Genomic DNA, 19,100 nt, shown 5'->3' with positions numbered 1-19,100 from the left:
ATTTGGTAGTGTAAGACTAAAGGGAAGGCAGCTAATCATCACCACCCACCGCCAACTCTTGGGCTACTCTTTTACCAACGAATAGTAGGATTGACCGTCACATTATAACACCACCACGGCTGAAAGGACAGGCATATTTGGTGTGACGGGGATTCGAAGCCGGGACACTCAGATTACGAGTCGAGCGCCCTCTAACCACCTGGTCATAATGGGCCGCGAAAAATTTGTCTGTCTAAATTGTGTATCAATGTCCATGTGTCAAAACAATACTTGTCACCTCTCGTTAGTGACTCAATTCATCGAGTATCTGGCATTTACTGTCAAATTTTTAAAAATTGCTAATCGATCTCAGTTTGATTGTAAGGATTGTGCCGTTATTTGTAACAGTTTTTATAGCAACGAGCTTGTGAAAAGTATAACAAGTTTGGTTTCAGACCAACACATCTCTATAAACTTTCTGTTGACCTCTCACCGTACATGGAAGTCACTTCTCAAGAAAACCACAGACACAAAAGTTTACTTGAGCTGTGTCGACAGGTATTTGTGATTTCAGGTTCTTTATTCATTATTACTTGTGAGGGGGAAGCTTGTGAACATTTGATTTCTAAGACTTCAAATCCTTGTACATTTGTTAATTATACAGGAGATGCGTCTAGTTATACTGCAATCAAGAAACATGTCTAGCTGTACTGCAATCAGGAGATGTGTCTAGTTACATTGCAATGATATTTTGTCTTGAGATTAGCCATAATAAGAGCATTGCTCCAGACTGGTTTCAGTGTGGTTTCAAAGCTTTCAGCAGTCACGATGTACGAGTTTTTATCCTTCATGAAAAACATTGAAGGTTTCTATTTTGTCCATATATCATATCAAAGATCTTGTTCGTACATCATATAACAAGATTGTGTTTATACTTCCTTCATGCAATGATCACATTTTGCGAATATATTTCCTCACTATGAGCTGCGAATTAAGCTTCAGCTTTAAGTCTACTCATGGCAGTATTGCACCTTCCCTTCGATAGGTGGAGAATTCGTTTTGAAACAAACATGTGGATACTAAATATGGTAGTATGGTCAAATCTGTGGTGGTTCTCGCTGCTTCAGCACACGCAACTTGTTTTACAAAGTTGGTGTATTGGATTACAGATGAACTCTGTAGACTGTGGTATACTCATAGTTACGTTGGAAATGTGATTAGTGTCTTTGATACTAATAATATTTGGAGATGTTGTTAGAAATGTGGTTTTGGCCAGTGTCTCGGATGTCATTGCTAATGGTGAGGTTTGGTGAAATACTAAAAGCGTTCTATAGGACACTGCTCGATCGTACTATAATTATAATTTACAGCGCCATCTAGAAGTAGAGAATAATAATTGAGGAATTTCACTAGCTCTTAATCTAATTTTTGTCTGTTTTCGATACTCTCACAAAGCAATACAAGGGCTATTAGTACTAGTTGCCCCTAATTTTGAACTTATAAACTAGAGGGAAGTTAGGTAGTTCAACAGTACCCTTCGCCAACTTACAGGCTACTCTAATATAAATTTGGATTTAACACCTTCGTTTATAACACACTCACAGTTCCAAAATATAGAATATCATTTTTCAGTATCGGGACCTGAATCATGGGTCTTCATTAGCTGAAAAGGAATCCATATTTTTTTTTTGTGATAGGGATAAATCGTGAACTAAATCATCTTATAACTTACTACAATAATTTGTTTTTTCTTCATACAGGTGTTTTAAAATTATATTGCAGATTTTTGTAATTACAATTACAATCTCTAAATGTGAAAAGGGTTCTCGCCCTTTTATGGACTCCCACATGCGGTCACAACCTTGACAATGAAAGTGTTTGTTGTTGTTTTTTTCACCTTTGGCCGATTTGCCAGACAGTTCATTAAGTAGGTCTCGATGAACTTCTAACATGTTGGTTATGTGTGAAGATAGAGATACTAGAAACTCTGGATACACATTTATTATGATGTACTCACTTTAGTACTGAACAAAGGGTTTTTATCAACTGAATAATCTCTGTTACTTGCAGCTAAATCAAATTTTAATAAAACGCTGAAAAGTGAATCCCGTCAAATCTCTTGTTATTGCCACTTAAGAGATATTACCTGTTTGTTCAGTTGTACTTTAGAATACAAAACGTTCAAATCTCCCTTCCAACTAATAGATTCTGCTAATTAAATGACAAATGAAGTTATTAATAACTGAAAACACCTAACTTACAATAATATAGATCTTCGTAAAGGAATGGCAAAAGTTGAAATTTAATTAACTAACGACAAGGATTGTTGTTGTTTGTAATTCAGCATCAATCAACACAAAGGGCTGGCTATCTGTGCTCTGCCCATCACAGGTATCGAAACCCCGTTTCTAGTGGTAGAAGTTCGCAGATATACCACTCTGTTACTGGGAGTAGGGAAGGCAATCAAAAGAAGCCAAGGAAGTCATAGATTTAAGACTTATAAAGTTGGCTTTAGATGTTGGATATATTTAGGAATCTGTTGCAAAAAGTTAATAAGAAAATCTTTTGGAAAATTTCTATTTAACTGTGGATATACAAAAAGTTTATAACGTTTTTGTTTCTTCACTCTGGTTGATGTTTGTTTTTGGCAAGGTTCAAATCTGCTTTGGGAGACCCCAACTAGTTTTGAACTAAATGTTTAGAAGTGATATAAAAATTAACAAGAAAGCTATTATATCTATTCATAACTTTTTCTTAACTAATGGTATTCTAATCTTATGAGGTCTCGCTCCTAGGGACTTAGGAATTATATCAACCCGATTGTCGAAGTGCCGATGTGAGCTGATAAAATGATTCGGGGTTCGATCTACCGTGGAGAACACAGGGTAGATAGCCAAACCCGTAGCCAAGAAGTTTTGTGGATGTAAATGAATCCCCTCCACACACACTCCAACTGGAGATGTACCACTCGCTTAGTAACATTTATTTTTTCCCTTTCTTTAACACTTGGCTCTCATCATTTAATTACTTTTGTAACTCTGTGTATGCACACGGAGGTAGCATTTTATAACTCTGTGTATGCACACGGAGGTAGCATTTTATAACTCTGTGTATGCACACGGAGATAGCATTTTATAACTCTGTGTATGCACACGGAAGTAGCATTTTATAACTCTGTGTATGCACACGGAAGTAGCATTTTATAACTCTGTGTATGCACACGGAGGTAGCATTTTATAACTCTGTGTATGCACACGGAAGTAGCATTTTATAACTCTGTGTATGCACACGGAAGTAGCATTTTATAACTCTGTGTATGCACACGGAAGTAGCATTTTATAACTCTGTGTATGCACACGGAGGTAGCATTTTATAACTCTGTGTATGCACACGGAAGTAGCAATTTATAACTCTGTGTATGCACACGGAAGTAGCATTTTATAACTCTGTGTATGCACACGGAGGTAGCATTTTATAACTCTGTGTATGCACACGGAGGTAGCATTTTATAACTCTGTGTATGCACACGGAAGTAGCATTTTCTCGCATCAAAAGAAATTAGCCAGAGGTGTTTATTAGTAGTGATAATAAAGAACCGTCATATATTTCGGAAATTTATTTAACCTATGGACAGAAAGGGTTATACATGAAACGAATTACACTTTTGATCAAATGACCCCTTCCCCTTCAAGACCTTGCTACGGGCTTATAGCCCACTATGTAGCGTTGCCCTTCAAAACGAAGCTACTGAAATTATATCCAGCAGAAGTGATTACATCTAACAGGATAAGTTGCAAAATTCAGGTTGTTTTTAATTATATAAAACTTTAAAGACTCTGATCTAATTTATGTTAATTGTGAGTTATTAACTGTCTTAATGTTACAGGTTGAAGAGTAAGAGCCCTTGGTTTCATGTCCTGCTTACTTTCTGAGTGACCCAATAACATTAAACACGAAGTATAACTTATATGGTGAATAACAGAAATATGGTTCATGAGTTTCAAATCTGCGTTTTCCATGAGAGGGCTGAAGATCGAGAGAAAGTTTAATGTATGAATCCAGACAAAGAGAAACAAAAGAAAACTTAATATAATAATATTTAAACACGTTGTTACTAAACTGTAATTTGGAATAATATAATACCTGCTTAAACACGTTATTACTGAACTGTAAGTTGGAATAATATGACACCTGTTTAAATACGTTATTACTGAACTGTAAGTTGGAATAATATGACACCTGTTTAAATACATTATTACTGAACTGTAAGTTGGAAATATATAATAATGTTTAAACACGTTATTACTAAACTGTAAGTTGGAAAAATATAATAATGTTTAAACACGTTATTACTAAACTGTAAGTTGGAAATATATAATGTTTAAACACGTTATTACTAAACTGTAAGTTGGAAAAATATAATAATGTTTAAACACGTTATTACTAAACTGTAAGTTGGAAAAATATAATAATGTTTAAACACGTTATTACTGAACTGTAAGTTGGAATAATATGACACCTGTTTAAATACGTTATTACTGAACTGTAAGTTGGAAAAATATAATAATGTTTAAATACGTTATTACTGAACTGTAAGTTGGAAAAATATAATAATGTTTAAACACGTTATTACTAAACTGTAAGTTGGAAAAATATAATAATGTTTAAACACGTTATTACTGAACTGTAAGTTGGAAAAATATAATAATGTTTAAACACGTTATTACTAAACTGTAAGTTGGAAAAATATAATAATGTTTAAACACGTTATTACTGAACTGTAAGTTGGAATAATATGACACCTGTTTAAATACGTTATTACTGAACTGTAAGTTGGAAAAATATTAATAATGTTTAAATACGTTATTACTGAACTGTAAGTTGGAAAAATATAATAATGTTTAAACACGTTATTACTAAACTGTAAGTTGGAAAAATATAATAATGTTTAAACACGTTATTACTGAACTGTAAGTTGGAAAAATGTATTAATGTTTAAACACGTTATTACTGAACTGTAAGTTGGAAAAATGTAATAATGTTTAAACACGTTATTACTGAACTGTAAGTTGGAAAAATGTAATAATGTTTAAACACGTTATTACTGAACTGTAAGTTGGAAAAATATAATAATGTTTAAACACGTTTTTCTGGACTGTAAGTTGGAATAATATAACACCTGTTTAAATACGTTATTACTGAACTGTAAGTTGGAAAAATATAATACATGTTTCAACACGTTATTACTGAACTGTAAGTTGGAAAAATGTAATAATGTTTAAACACGTTATTACTGAACTGTAAGTTGGAAAAATGTAATAATGTTTAAACACGTTATTACTGAACTGTAAGTTGGAAAAATATAATAATGTTTAAACACGTTTTTCTGGACTGTAAGTTGGAATAATATAACACCTGTTTAAATACGTTATTACTGAACTGTAAGTTGGAAAAATATAATACATGTTTCAACTAGTTATTACTCAACTGTAAGTTGGAAAAATATAATAATGTTTAAACACGTTTTTCTGGACTGTAAGTTGGAATAATATAACACCTGTTTAAATACGTTATTACTGAACTGTAAGTTGGAAAAATATAATACATGTTTCAACTAGTTATTACTCAACTGTAGTTGGAATAATGTAACAGTGGTTTAAACACTCTATTACCAATGGTGCAGCTTTAAATAAAGATGAGAGGTAATGCGTTTTGAAAGTGTTACTGTGATTACTTTTATTGCGTCACCAATATAAAAAATACTTATTTCAGAAATAGTTGCTGTAAATTGTAATGGTAATTAAAGTATAATTTGAAAATTTAACAATAATTTTTATCTCACCTTGAACTTTTGAATTCCTGAATAAGTTATTACCAGAAATTCCAACTTTGATCCATAGTTCATTTCTTGTACTTGTCTAGTCTTGTTTGTGTCTGAGTTGTTACGCCATATGTGTACATATTTGTATGGTTTCCAATTTTGAATCTGATGACTTCAAGTTAATGAATATGAGATTTGTCACTTGGTTGATTAAAAGTCTATACCTCGTTTCTGTTATAAGATTCATGCTTCTAAAACTTCGTTAATTCTGAAGAATTGTATGGGACGATTTCTGAATGCTGGATTAAAGGATTAGGATCTGATGAAATATGGCGCCCACAGTTGTCTGGCGAGTCTCTGTACGCTGTAATTGTTTTTGAAACGTTTACGTAGGTTTATTTCGTTTTCTCCAAAGCCTTGATTTATTTCTTCTGGCCACTCGTTGACTTCTAACGTACAGTGGTTAGAAATTATATTTGAAAAGGAAATAGAAGTTCCTGTCCGTAATTCATTTGATTTGCAAAACGTTGTTGTGAAAACCATTGTCTTATATTCTTTATGTTACTGTTGATGTCGATTAGTGTTATTAAAAAGAAATGTTATACTTTTGAGTCAACACAATGAATGATAACAGGACTGACGCGTTCTTCGAAAACTGAAATAGGTTTAAAGCAACGGAAACTTTCTGATTAGTTTTCCAACCAATGTACATGTATGAGAAGTTTTACAAAACTGTATATTTGATGTTCTCCATTTTCTCATGAGTAGATTATTAAAAAAAGAAACTTTCTCTAGCTCATCTTTTCAGAATGGATATATAAATAGATCTGTGGATCCTTTCCTTGCTCGGCGATCAGTTAACTTCTACCAAACAGAATTTTACCAGGTGAACCAGATCCCTCACGTTCATCATTGCCACTCATCAAAGAATTGTCAGTAGAACAATTATTCACAAGATCCAAAAATTTCTGAGAGAAATCTATAAAGTCATCTCCCGAACACGTGTCTATCGTTTGTTTTTGGTTTAATATCTTAGCATGAGTTCGAGTAACAACACACGAGTAGAAATTTGAATTTTTCTCAACAATTCATCATCCTTAGATGAAACAGTGATCGGCACTCTAACCATTTTGGGTTCAGTAACAACTTCTCATCCAATCAAACTGTTTCCCAAGAATAACGATACACCATTAATTGGCAGAGTAGGCCTTACTCCAACCAGAATTGGTCCTGAAACTAGGTCTGATGTTAAATAAAAGTTATGAAGAGGAACATTAACAAAGCCACCTTCAAAACCTTGAGCAATAACAGACTCATCAGTGGCAGAACTCGTATCTAAAAACAATATACCTTCTAACAACAAAGACTGAGTCACCCCAGTAGAATACGTATGGGCATGGTATTAGCAGCTTCATTTGTTAAAGACACAGAACCAAGGGACAGGAAATGTCTAAATTCCTCCCTAACTATATTAATCTTTTTATGAGTGGTCAAATCAACAATATTGGTTGATCTGGTGAAACTCCATTCATATGTGGACATGAATGTATTGGATGTTGCCTCCTTTTCTTTTTCAAACATCAACGTTGGACATAATCTGGATTTTTACAAAAAATAGTAGACTGACCTCAATTAACTTTCATGCTGACTGTCAGAAGATTTCAATCTATAAAAGTTGGATTTTTTTAGAAGAACCTTAAGCTTTAGTGGATTGGACAGACACTGGTTTTTGCTGAGATGGCAAAAATTTCTTTTTTATGATGTAATCATCGTGAAGAACAGCTGCTCCTGTAGTGTCTTATTTTTCTTTTCATCCAAGTAAGGTTTTAGGTCATCACTTGTATAGCATTTAAATTCCTCATTTAGACATAATTGCCTCAGTTTGTCGAAACTATTGCCAACATGCATAGAATTACACCATCGATCGAAATAAACCTCCTTTTCGTGGGACAATTCTATATAAGTTTAATTATCTTGCTTGGGATAACCTCAAATTTATGGTGATAAGCCTTTAATATTAACTCATATGCTTTGAGAATAGCTGCTTTAACTTTATCATAATCTGTACAATCTACTAGACAGGGAACAGCATAAGCTTCTTTTGTCTTACCTGTCAAAACACTTTGTAACAATAATGACCATTTTTGGTGGGTCATTCCATGGGTTGGGCAAACTTCTCAACATGTTGGAAATATTTATCAACTTCATTTTTATTAAATGGTGGTACTTTAATATATTTATTGAGTTCACAGTTGTCGTTTTGTCTTGGTTGATTGGAGTTACGTCTAATTTCAATTTTTTTTAGTCTAATTTCTTTTTCGGTTTTAACAGGAGATTGCTCAGCTTCGAGTCATTTATTTTTCTTTCAGCTTCGACATGGGCTTGTTCTTTCTATTTTTCGGCTTCGATACGAGCTTTTTCTTTCTCGGCTTCAATACGAACTTATTCAAGATTGATTTGTTTGAGTTTTGACTGGATTTTTAACTTATCTTTATCACTCAACTCTGATTGGCTAATGGAGACACTAGATTCTTCCCCTAATGCTTCCTCATACAACAGGTCACTATCGACTAGTATTTCAATACTACACCTTTTTATTTCATTTTTCTCGTTGATTTCTTAACGTCTAATTCTAAAATTTTGGCAATTTCAAGCAATTCAATTTTACATATTCCTAGCTCTGAAAACCTTTATAACCAGTGATAATCAGATCTTGTTGGCACTAATAAACATAAACTGAATTATGATTTGAATTCTAATTTAAAACGAATTTTGTCTCTGATTCGGATCCCTGACACAAGTCTTCAATTTAATACATTAGGTATTATAATTTATCCTGGATGAGTCTCCAATTTATTATGTTATGTACGTTAAATATTATGACTTCAAGCAGCCGGAAATGTGAATTTAAACTTAGAGGTTAATTAAATGTTAATATGCATCAAATTTATTATATTTCCCAACAAGGTTGCCATACACAAATTTCTTTCTTAACACAAATATATTTTAATATACAAACAATAATAGAATTTATAATAACAGTTATTAAAAATGTTTATTATCTATAATGATTTATATACAAAAAGTCTTACAAACTTACAACAATACTGAGTTTTTATCTCTGAGGTAAAACCGAGTTGATCCCCAGTGGCGCAGCGGTATGTCTACGGACTTACAACACTAACAACCGGGTTTCAATATCCGTGGTGGGCAGAGCACAGATAGCCAATTGTGTAGCTTCCTGCTTAATTCAAAACAAAAACAACATGGAACCGAGTATTTTATCAACGATTCTCTACGAACGAATTAACTCTCGCTGCTCAGAGTGAATGTTTTACAGATGAAGATATGCAATGCCCTCACAGAACGTCCGAAATTACTTCACTGAAGTTGAGCAGTTTGTAATGTTCGAAATCTATAAATGTTCTTGGTAAAATATCTGCACTTTCCCGATTAATAAGCATTTATCACAAATATGGTTTCCGAGGCTTATGGTATGCCAACAATATTTAACTATCTCTCCGCCTGTTGCGATTTATAAACTTTAAGACGATATTCTCGAAAATTCAGTTGGCAACAATACTGGCTATTTCTAATGTTTTACATACCCACATAGCACATTGTCGATTCTTACACTCGAGAATATTATACAAATTTAGAGAATAGGCGGGACTTTCAGAATACACATTTAACAATGTAAGTTACACGCATTTCGAAATATATACTAAACTGAAAGAAATATATAATATTTAATCCGTTACACTTCTCTTCTTGTGGAATTATATATTTGCATTATACAGTTTGGAACTAAGATGTTCTATAAATATCTATACACTGATAACAATACATTAGTGTCCGGCATGGCCAAGTGGTTAGTGTAGCGGGATCGGATCCCCCTCACACCTGACATGCTCGTTGGTATGTGACAATCACTCCCACTCTTCTTTGGTAAAAAAGTAGCACAAGAGTTGGCGGTGAGTGATGATGACTAGCTGCCTACCCCTCTGGTCTTACACTGCTGTATTAGGGACGACTAGTGCAGATAGCCTTTTTGTAGCTTTGTACGAAAGTCAGAAAACAAATAAACAATACACTAAATATAGTACGTTGTTAAAGAATTATACAACTTCAAAAGTTATGACAGTATATAACACAATTAATGCAAATAATCGTATTATCAGAAACGTGTACAGTATGTGAAAGTGCTTAATGAAACTTCATTTCCTCGATCGTATTTTATGCTTCTAAGGCCTTATGTTCCTTTATTGCTTCAAAAAATGACGAATTAACTTTTCTCCATAAACTATAGTAACATCCATTTCTGTAAGACTTGTGAAGTGATCAGACCGGATTAAGGGTTTTATTGGTCCTACCTAGGCTTTTCAACTTATAGAGACCTCCTCGAGACAGAATCTCTGCGTACAATACATTTATAGTCATAGCTTGAGACCCACTAATTAGTGTGAAGCCCTAGAGTTGATAGTGTGATTAACAAGAAGGATAAATTACAAATATTAACTAAACTAAAACGGGCCGTCTTTTTATTACTGTAAACTAAACATTTATTGGTTACCGTATAAGCAAGTTTAAACATTTTATACGCTTTTACTGCTAAATCCCGGGAGGTGACTAGCATTCAAATACCTAAAAACTTTATTGGATCAGACTTTATATACAGTCATATCGTAAATATTTTCTCTCACTTTGATATGGTACTTTAGACAATGCTTGCAACATTTATTGTACTAGAAACAAAACGATAAGCCGCACCCAAGTGTGTTTTCACACTTGAGAAAAGTATAATGCTCAGAGTGGCAATTTATTGCTTTATTTTCGAAACGTTTCTACTACAGCTACTAACAGTAAAATAAATATATGAAAAGATTAGAGTAGAAATTTTCAGGAAATTTACTTTGTAATTTCATGGTCCATACTGAAAAGTCTCAACAGTATATTTTTTTTTTCACCGAGTTTCCAAGTCCCTTGCTAACAGAAAAACTACGGAAAACAAGTGTGAAAGGTGAGAATTATGACTTTTGACTAGAAATTCCTTGGAGCTTTGTAATCAAGACAAATAGAGCAATTATTTTGCAGTCTTTTTTTTAATAATACTTTAATAAGTTGCCTACAACCTGCTAATATCATAGAAACAGTCATTTTTAGTCCATGGTATAAGACTATAAAGTAACAACTAATGTTTATTAAATCTGTAAGATAACAGTTATATATTAATACCCAGACTATTATGTCAATCTTTCTTTATCTATTAAGAATATATACGCAACGAAAAAAATTAAAAGCTATGCTTTTTTATGATTAAATAAAGATATCACCCAAATGTGCTTTCAGTCCTGACTGTATGTTGGCATGATATAACAGCAGCTTAAACATGTTAGCACTGAACTGTATGTTGAAATGATATAAAAGCTGTTTAAATATGTTACGATTGAAGTGTGTGTTGGAATGATATAACAGTTTATACATTATTAAATTTATATCAATACTAATAGGAGATGTTAGTCTTGAACAATATCAGTTTATTAGATAGAAGAGTTACTAGACTTATATAAGTGGAATATTAATTCTTATGGTCATTTCTTAGTATAAAATAACTGATTAATTATTTATTTATTTCATGACTATTCAGTTTAGAAATTAACATTTCCATTTATTTTATTTTATTTGTTCGACTATTCTAGTTTCGTTTGAGATTTGTTATGAATTTTGCCCGAAGTCACTAGAGAGCTCTTCACACTAGCTAGCCCTGCTTTAGAAGCGACAGACTAGGGAGAAGGCAGCTAGTTAATACCAACCATCAACAAGTTTGGGGTTATTATTTTACCGAAGAATACTGAAATTAGCATTCACACGGATGGCTGAAAATCGAACATGTTTCGTGGGACAGTAATTTGAACCCCCGATCCTCAGATTGCGAGCTAAAGGATCTAACCACATGGATTTTTTGTGAGAACAATCGATTAATTGAAGGTAATTGATTAATAAGCCCAGCTGTTGACGAACTATTACGTTCCACTTACTGTCAGTTCTACTTATATTACGTTTGACGTAGCTTGTTATATGTATTTAAACTGAAGTATGTAATTATGAAATAAAATACAAAGTTGAAGAGATGTATGAAATTATAAAGTGTGACATGCTACTTCGTTTCTATAATATACATCTATAGAAAAAATGGTGCTAGGTGTAGTTATTTGAAGACAATATTTGATACTTTACTAGATATCTATATCAGAAGAATATTTTATACCTTGCTAGATGTCTATATGAAGAGAATATTCTACACCTTATGAGCCCGGCATGGCCAAGCGTGTTAAGGCGTTCGACTCGTAATCCGAGGGTCGCGGGATCGAATCCCGGTCGCACTAAAACATGCTCGCCATTTCAGCCGTGGGGGACGTTATAATGTGACGGTCAATCCCACTATTCGCTGGTCAAAGAGTAGCCCAAAAGTTGGCGGTGGTTGGTGATGACTAGCTGCCTTCCCTCTAGTCTTACACTGCTAAATTAGGGACGGTTAAGGCAAATAGCCCTCGAGTAGCTTTGCGCGAAATTTAATAAAAAACAAAACCTTACTAGATGTCTACATGAATAAAATATTTTATATCTTGCTGTATGTCTATATGAGGGGAATATTTTATACCTTGTTGTATGTGTATATGAGAAGATTTTATATCTTATTACATGTCTATACGAAGTGGATATTTTATAACTTAATAAATTTCTATATGAGGAGAATATTTATACCTTGCTCGATATCTATATGAGGAGAATATTTTATACCTTGCTCTATGTCTATATAAGGAGAATATTTTATACCTTGCTGTATGTTTATATGAAAATATTTTTTACCTTACTAGATGTCTGTATGACGAGAATATTTTATACGTTGCTGTATGTCTACACGAGGAGATTTTATACCTGGAATATGGGAATAACCTTAATTGTGTCATTATATAGATATATATAAAAAAAAGAGAGAGAGAGATCTTTGTGTAACAAGTCAATCAGTCTGTATAGCTACCAAGCAAGGTGTTGTTGTTAGTGGTAAGGTCATTAGGTTGTATCTACAGCAATATTGTATACAAGTCTAAAGTGGTTATAGGTTCATTGTATACAATACTGTGCAAAATTGTTAGTACAAGAGAATATTTTGACAGTCTGCATTTTATGGCCTAATTCTTCATGTCATTACAGTATGTAAATTTCAACAAATTGTAATGATTCACTGATCCATGTTGACATTTGAATGAACCAGGGTCAGAATACTCATTCTGTAGAATTCCAATATACTTGTACAAAGGGCATGTTACAAGAGTTCTGAATGAACATACTGATCAAATTTAAGGTCTGAAATAACTATCATTGTACCTCATGCAGTGTCTTAACTATATAGAAAGAAATTAGCAAGGAACTAGTACAAGATACTGGTATATGCTAGAATAAATCAATTTAATAGTAATATACAAATAAGCCTTAGTAAAAAGTGTTGAATGTTTTACATTGAGTTTTTTTTTCATGCCTTGGCCCTAAATGTGTATACAATTGTTAGTAAAGCAGAGAGTTTGGATAAAAGCTTTATGTGATGCTGGTTGGACTCTTGTCAAATTGATGCAGAATTGAAATGCACCACAAAAAGACTGTCAAGTACACCATAGTTTGTGAAACCTGTGATTTACCTTCCATTCTTCTTTGAGAGTAGCATGATTTTTTTTTTTACCTTTTCCTAATACTTTTACACAGTACTGTAAGTTTTAATTTCATTGGTTAGGCCACATTTGGAACATGGTGTTCAGTCTTGGACTCCTTGCCTTAGTAAGGACAATGAAATGTTGGAAAGAGATCAGAGAATAGTTACTAGAATGGTGCCTGGGATAAAAGGGAAGTGTCATATAAGGATAGGTTAAGAACTCTGAAACCTTTTCTATTGAGAAAAGAAGAGTTGGAGTGAATCCAATATTAATGTTTAAGATTGTCAGTGAAACCAAGTGTTGATGTATAATTTGTTTTCATATTTAACAGTGAAAATAAAAGGACAAGGAGCCAGAAGTATAAATCTTGGCAAAATAGGAGTCATATGCAACTAAGACGGTGTAAATTTTCCAGTCATGTGGTTGACATTTAGAACTGGATGCTTTCATGTGTTGAAGTAGCAGCAAGTGTACATTAGGTTAAGAGCAACATCAGTAGCTACATGAATGAACCAATAGGTCCCTTCTTGTCTGTAAACATTACATTGTGTTAGCTGAACTGGATGTGAAAGCTATACTTGCATTCAGCATTGTTATAACAGTATAAAAGGGTTTGTTAGTTTTCATTCAGTGTTTCTCGCCATTTGATGAACTATGTAAGAACCTTTCCTGCTGATAAAATATATCCAGCTTTAACTAAATTTCCTATGCACATATTTTAAATTCTCAGTCCCTGAATTTTTAGATATACATACTGAAATATGTGTCTATTTCAACATAAGCCAGTTTTTCTGGGCTGAACGTAGTTAGGTTTGTTCTTACTTAATGCAGAAAGTCCTTACTTATTTAGTCTGTTATTTGTCTGTACATTATCTCTACTTTAGAGGGTAAAATAACAATGTATTTGGCTGTGTTACATGAAATATTGTACTATTGTAAAGCTGGAATATTTGTCTTTAAAAAAAGAACAACCAAAGGTTATACATAAGAATAAATGTCACTATAGCTTGGGGGAGGGAAGTTTGTTCTGGATCCCATGATACCTAAAAGCTGACTTGCTGAAGTAATGCAATATGAAACAATGAGTTATTGTATTGAGAGAAAATAATCATAAACTGCTCTAGGTTTTGCAAATTTTAATTTGAAAAATATAGAACATTGAAAAAAACACATTCTGTACATCCAAGCATATTTAGTCCCAAGACTCTTCGTGTTCAAAAGCTGAACAAATGCTTTCTTCACACTTTGTAGTCTTCTCCTTTAAACCATAATTTATTTATTCTTCCGTCTCACCTGAAGACACACAATACTTGGGTAAACAATGTAGCATTAAAGATGTCCATCAAGGAATACCTACTATGTTGGATATTTAGATTTAAAAGATAAATTCAGTAGTTAACAAAAGTTATATTTTATGCAATATATATAAAGCAAACCTCTTATTACTAGCACCCATCACCCCTATGTTTAAAATATGTCTCTCCTCTTCCTAACTAGGTTTAATGAAATGCATAATGAATCATTTGTCAAGTTCTGGGAACCATTATGAACCTTTTCTCATACCTCATCACAGTTTTGATGTCAACATCTAAGTAAAAACTTTCAATGAAGAAAAGAGTAAAGACAGCTTAACTTTTTATCAACACACACACACACACTAACATAACCTAGGGTTAAAAGTTAAAATTAAACTGTGTAAGACTTCCCATCCTGTACATCTGACACTAAAAGAAGAGTTGTTGGCTAAAGAGCAGTATTAAAGCTTCAAAAACACTACTAACGAAATAAAATCCAGGATAAGAATAAAAACAAGAAATTTTTAATTTGATAGAGATTTCAAAATATAAGAAGTATGGATCTACAAAACAGCTAAAAGTTTAGTAAGTTGATAACTCTATAGTTAATCTTTCTATCATCCTTCATTATTCCACACATTGATATAGTTTGTTACTTACATAATGCACTGATACTGTTACACGTTTATATCAAATAGTTACCCATTTAGCACCTGTTTATCAAACATATGTACATCATCTCTAACACCAAGGCACCATTTTGATAAAAATGCAAGTGACTCTTGTCCTCCAAGTTTTCTTAACCCTTTTTCAGCTGTAAAGAATTTGGTGTCACAAACCACAAGCCAACCTACTCCAGAATTATATATAACAGAAATGATATGAAGAGAAACAGGAAAACAACTTTTACTGTTCAAAGTTGTGATTCCAAGTCCCAGAAGAAAGAAAACTTAGGACCTAAAGAAAGACAGCAATACCAATTTTACTGCTTTATAAGAAAAGACCCAGCTTATGATCTGAACAGGAGCAAAAAAAACAACATTTTATACTGGCTTTAAATCACACTGATCTACATCTCATTTTCAACATCTTCCTTCCCTTCATCAATATGTATTATCTGTATAGTTTTTCTTATTCATCATAACTTTGATAACCATTTTCACTCTAACCTGTCTGACTGTCACTCAATACAAGCCTAGTCATTTTTATCAACTTCTATAAGTGTAACCCAACAGTTTTTCGACCCCTATGACTATCACCAAACATAAGCTTAATCAGTTTTTTCAACCACTATAACAGTCATCCAATGCAAGCCTAATCAGTTTTATCAACCTCTATAAATGTAACCCAACAGTTTTTGACCCCTAAAACTATCACCCAACACAAGCCTAATCAGTTTTTCAACCTCTATAACTGTCACCCAACACAAGCCTAATCAGTTTTTCAACCTCTATAACTGTCACCCAACACAAGCCTAATCAGTTTTTCAACCTCTATAACTGTCACCCAACACAAGCCTAATCAGTTTTTCAACCTCTATAACTGTCACCCAACACAACCCTAATCAGTTTTTCAACCTCTATAACTGTCACCCAACACAAGCCTAATCAGTTTTTCAACCTCTATAACTGTCACCCAACACAAGCCTAATCAGTTTTTCAACCTCTATAACTGTCACCCAACACAACCCTAATCCGTTTTAAAATGTTTTTAACTGCTACTCAGTGTAAGCTCATTAAGCAGATTTTTTTTTAGCTGCTGTGACTGTTACCCTGTTTTTCCTAACCAGTTTTTTGTTTGAACTGGTCAATTGTTACCCTGCTTAATTGTTAGCTACAAACCCAACATTGCTCCACGAGTTTCATTTTCATCTTTACTTTTTATTTTGCTTCAAAAAGTACTGACAGACCAACAATAAAAACAGTTAATCAGCTATTGAAATAAATTCTCAAAATAATTAACAGTATATATCTTACTAACTTTTAAGTACACAAACTTGGTAGTTAATACACATTGCACAAAGTTCAGCCAATCTAGTGAGGAAGAGGAGAGAATGGTACTTTTTATAGATGTTGGTCATTTCTTCTAAAGTCTTAAATTTGTTTTAGTAATAAAAATAAGAACATCTCAACAAGGCTAAAAGTTATATCCATCACCTATTAAATATAACAGATCAAAAACACTTTTCATTTGCACCAAAGTTTGTTTGTTTAAACTTTATCACAATGAGATCTTGTTAGATCAAAAACAATAAACACTCCTCAAAGCCTGTAGTGTCAGATTTACTATGAATATACCACACCAGTAGAGTTCTTTTGAAGAAATGTCTACATTTACCACTGTATGGTTGGTAAGGAACAAGTACTAGGTGGTACTAAACTTCATACTATTTACTATAACAGGTTAGATTACAAATTATATCTTTCACAAACGATCATTGGCAATTTTATTCAATTAGAAAATTTCTTTAAAAAAACAAGACAGTCAGAACAAAACCATGTAAAGTGTTACTGGCAGACAGAATCTGAATAATAAACATCTGTTTAGCTATAAACATATCCAGTATTTATTGTACTTCTTTCAAAATATCTAGCATATATTCTATTTATAGTCCACTTGTTTTTCTACTTTTTAATCTTAGTAACTCACTCATAACTTTTTAAAATATACATTGAATTAGGTATAAAATAAAAACATTTTAAAATTCACAACTTTTACTGTTTCTTTTAAGCTATAAAACAACAACAACATACAAGTTCACAAATTTGGGTTTCAAAATCACTGGTGCTAGTTCTCTTTTAATAAACATTACACTAGAAATATTCCTTAACGCAGGTGGTAAACTAGTTTTTATTTTATAAACACAATAACAACTGAAGACATAAATCACTATTCTGTAACTGGGAACTAAAACATGGGAGAAATATTTCTCTATCAGGAGCTTTCTAAGCAAATACAAATCACAATACTTCTATATTAACACTGAATGATAATATTTCACATTCAAAAAACAAGCTAGCCTAATTATACAAAAGTACTTTTTCCCCAAGTGGCAGAAAGGCCAATGAAAGTTGTGGTGACATTACAGTAGGAATTTTCGTTAATCCGTTTAATCATAAAATGACTTGAGTTCAAATATCATGTTTCAGTATTATGTACTTCACTGTATCAACATATAGCTGCAAAAAGTTTATGAAAACCTAAGGTCACAACTGGACTTCAAATGTGAGTTATGTCATCTCTTGGTGTGCTGCCACATTTAAAAATATTCTTCAGTTGGATCTTATCCTTGAACCAGCCATTGAGAGTGAGTCTCGAAAGTTTGACGTTACTAAAACTTAATGATGATGATGACAATGATGGTGACCCTTTAGATAAACATCATCAGACTGAAAGGAACTTTGTTAATACAAAACACAACTGATCCAGTTATTCTATAAATTACCACCTGTCATTATGAGGACACCGGTAACAAATCAAGTGAATACTTTAGATAAGTGAGTGGTCAAGCCGAATTTAGCTTCATCTCTTATGTGTTGCCTTTAGAACTATGGCTCTTCTAGAAAATGGATTTAAAACCTCATGCTTTGTCGAAGGACAAAATCACAACCTTTAATTAAAGAAACAAAAGACTTTTCTTTGATGTGCCTTTCGTGTTGCCTAAATACCATCTAACAGTGGTTTGGTGATATTACCTACGAACTTAGTGTAAAAGACAACTGGAGCACCGGTACTGGAAGCTAGTATTATAATATATAACGTGAAGGATAGGCAAATTTGAAATGAGGGCAACAGCTTGGACTACAATGACAGAACAGAGGTAAATGATGTAAGGACAAACAAGTAACTAATGTTCACAGAATAACATGAGATGTCTTGATGGATAGCAACATCTATCTACTCCACAACATCCCAAATCTCTGCTAAAAAGGGAGGCAGCTTCTTGTTTTGAACCTTGAGGGAAAAACACATCTCAGAGTTCATGTTACCTAAAGTTCGGAGCTCGGTGAGAACAGACAACAGCTTGGCAAAATAATTTTTTCCAGGAGGACGGTAGTTATCCACATATGCCCTGAGAGCATCAGTGTAAAATTCCTGAATCTTTTCTACTTTAATGGGTTCCAGTAAGTAAGGACGTTCTGCAAGTGAGAAGAAACAACAGTTAAACTAACTAGACATAAATGTTGTCCAACTTCACAACACAAAATAATCGTAACTAAACACAATAAGCTCTCTTTGGTTCATTTTAACAGTATCGTGAATCGTAAATTTTCTCAAAATGTGGAAAGATATGTT

The 19,100-nt window shown here is 33.1% G+C and overlaps 1 protein-coding gene and 1 long non-coding RNA gene across 6 annotated transcripts in view; one reads left to right on the top strand and one right to left on the bottom strand.

The window, feature by feature from the left end:
* Positions 1–5,262: 5,262 nt before the first annotated feature.
* On the top strand, positions 5,263–12,556 carry LOC143252451 (uncharacterized). Its single transcript, XR_013029002.1, has 2 exons — positions 5,263–10,820; positions 11,500–12,556. It is a non-coding gene; the product is annotated as an uncharacterized LOC143252451 (long non-coding RNA).
* Positions 12,557–14,630: 2,074 nt separating this feature from the next.
* Positions 14,631–19,100, bottom strand: part of LOC143252449 (ecdysone receptor-like) — a 120,865-nt gene continuing 116,395 nt past the window's right edge. For 4 of the 5 annotated variants that reach the window (XM_076504573.1, XM_076504574.1, XM_076504575.1 and 1 more), the window contains one exon: positions 14,631–18,943. In XM_076504573.1, coding sequence (XP_076360688.1) covers positions 18,702–18,943 — 242 coding nt within the window. In that variant the 3' untranslated portion in view covers positions 14,631–18,701. The remainder of the gene's footprint in view (positions 18,944–19,100) is intronic. The other variant, XR_013029001.1, reaches the window with a different exon arrangement.

Source organism: Tachypleus tridentatus, chromosome 6, assembly GCF_004210375.1.
Source record: "Tachypleus tridentatus isolate NWPU-2018 chromosome 6, ASM421037v1, whole genome shotgun sequence".
Lineage (NCBI taxonomy): Eukaryota > Metazoa > Arthropoda > Merostomata > Xiphosura > Limulidae > Tachypleus > Tachypleus tridentatus.
Note: the sequence above shows the minus strand (reverse complement) of the source record. Positions and strands in the feature narration are given on the sequence as shown.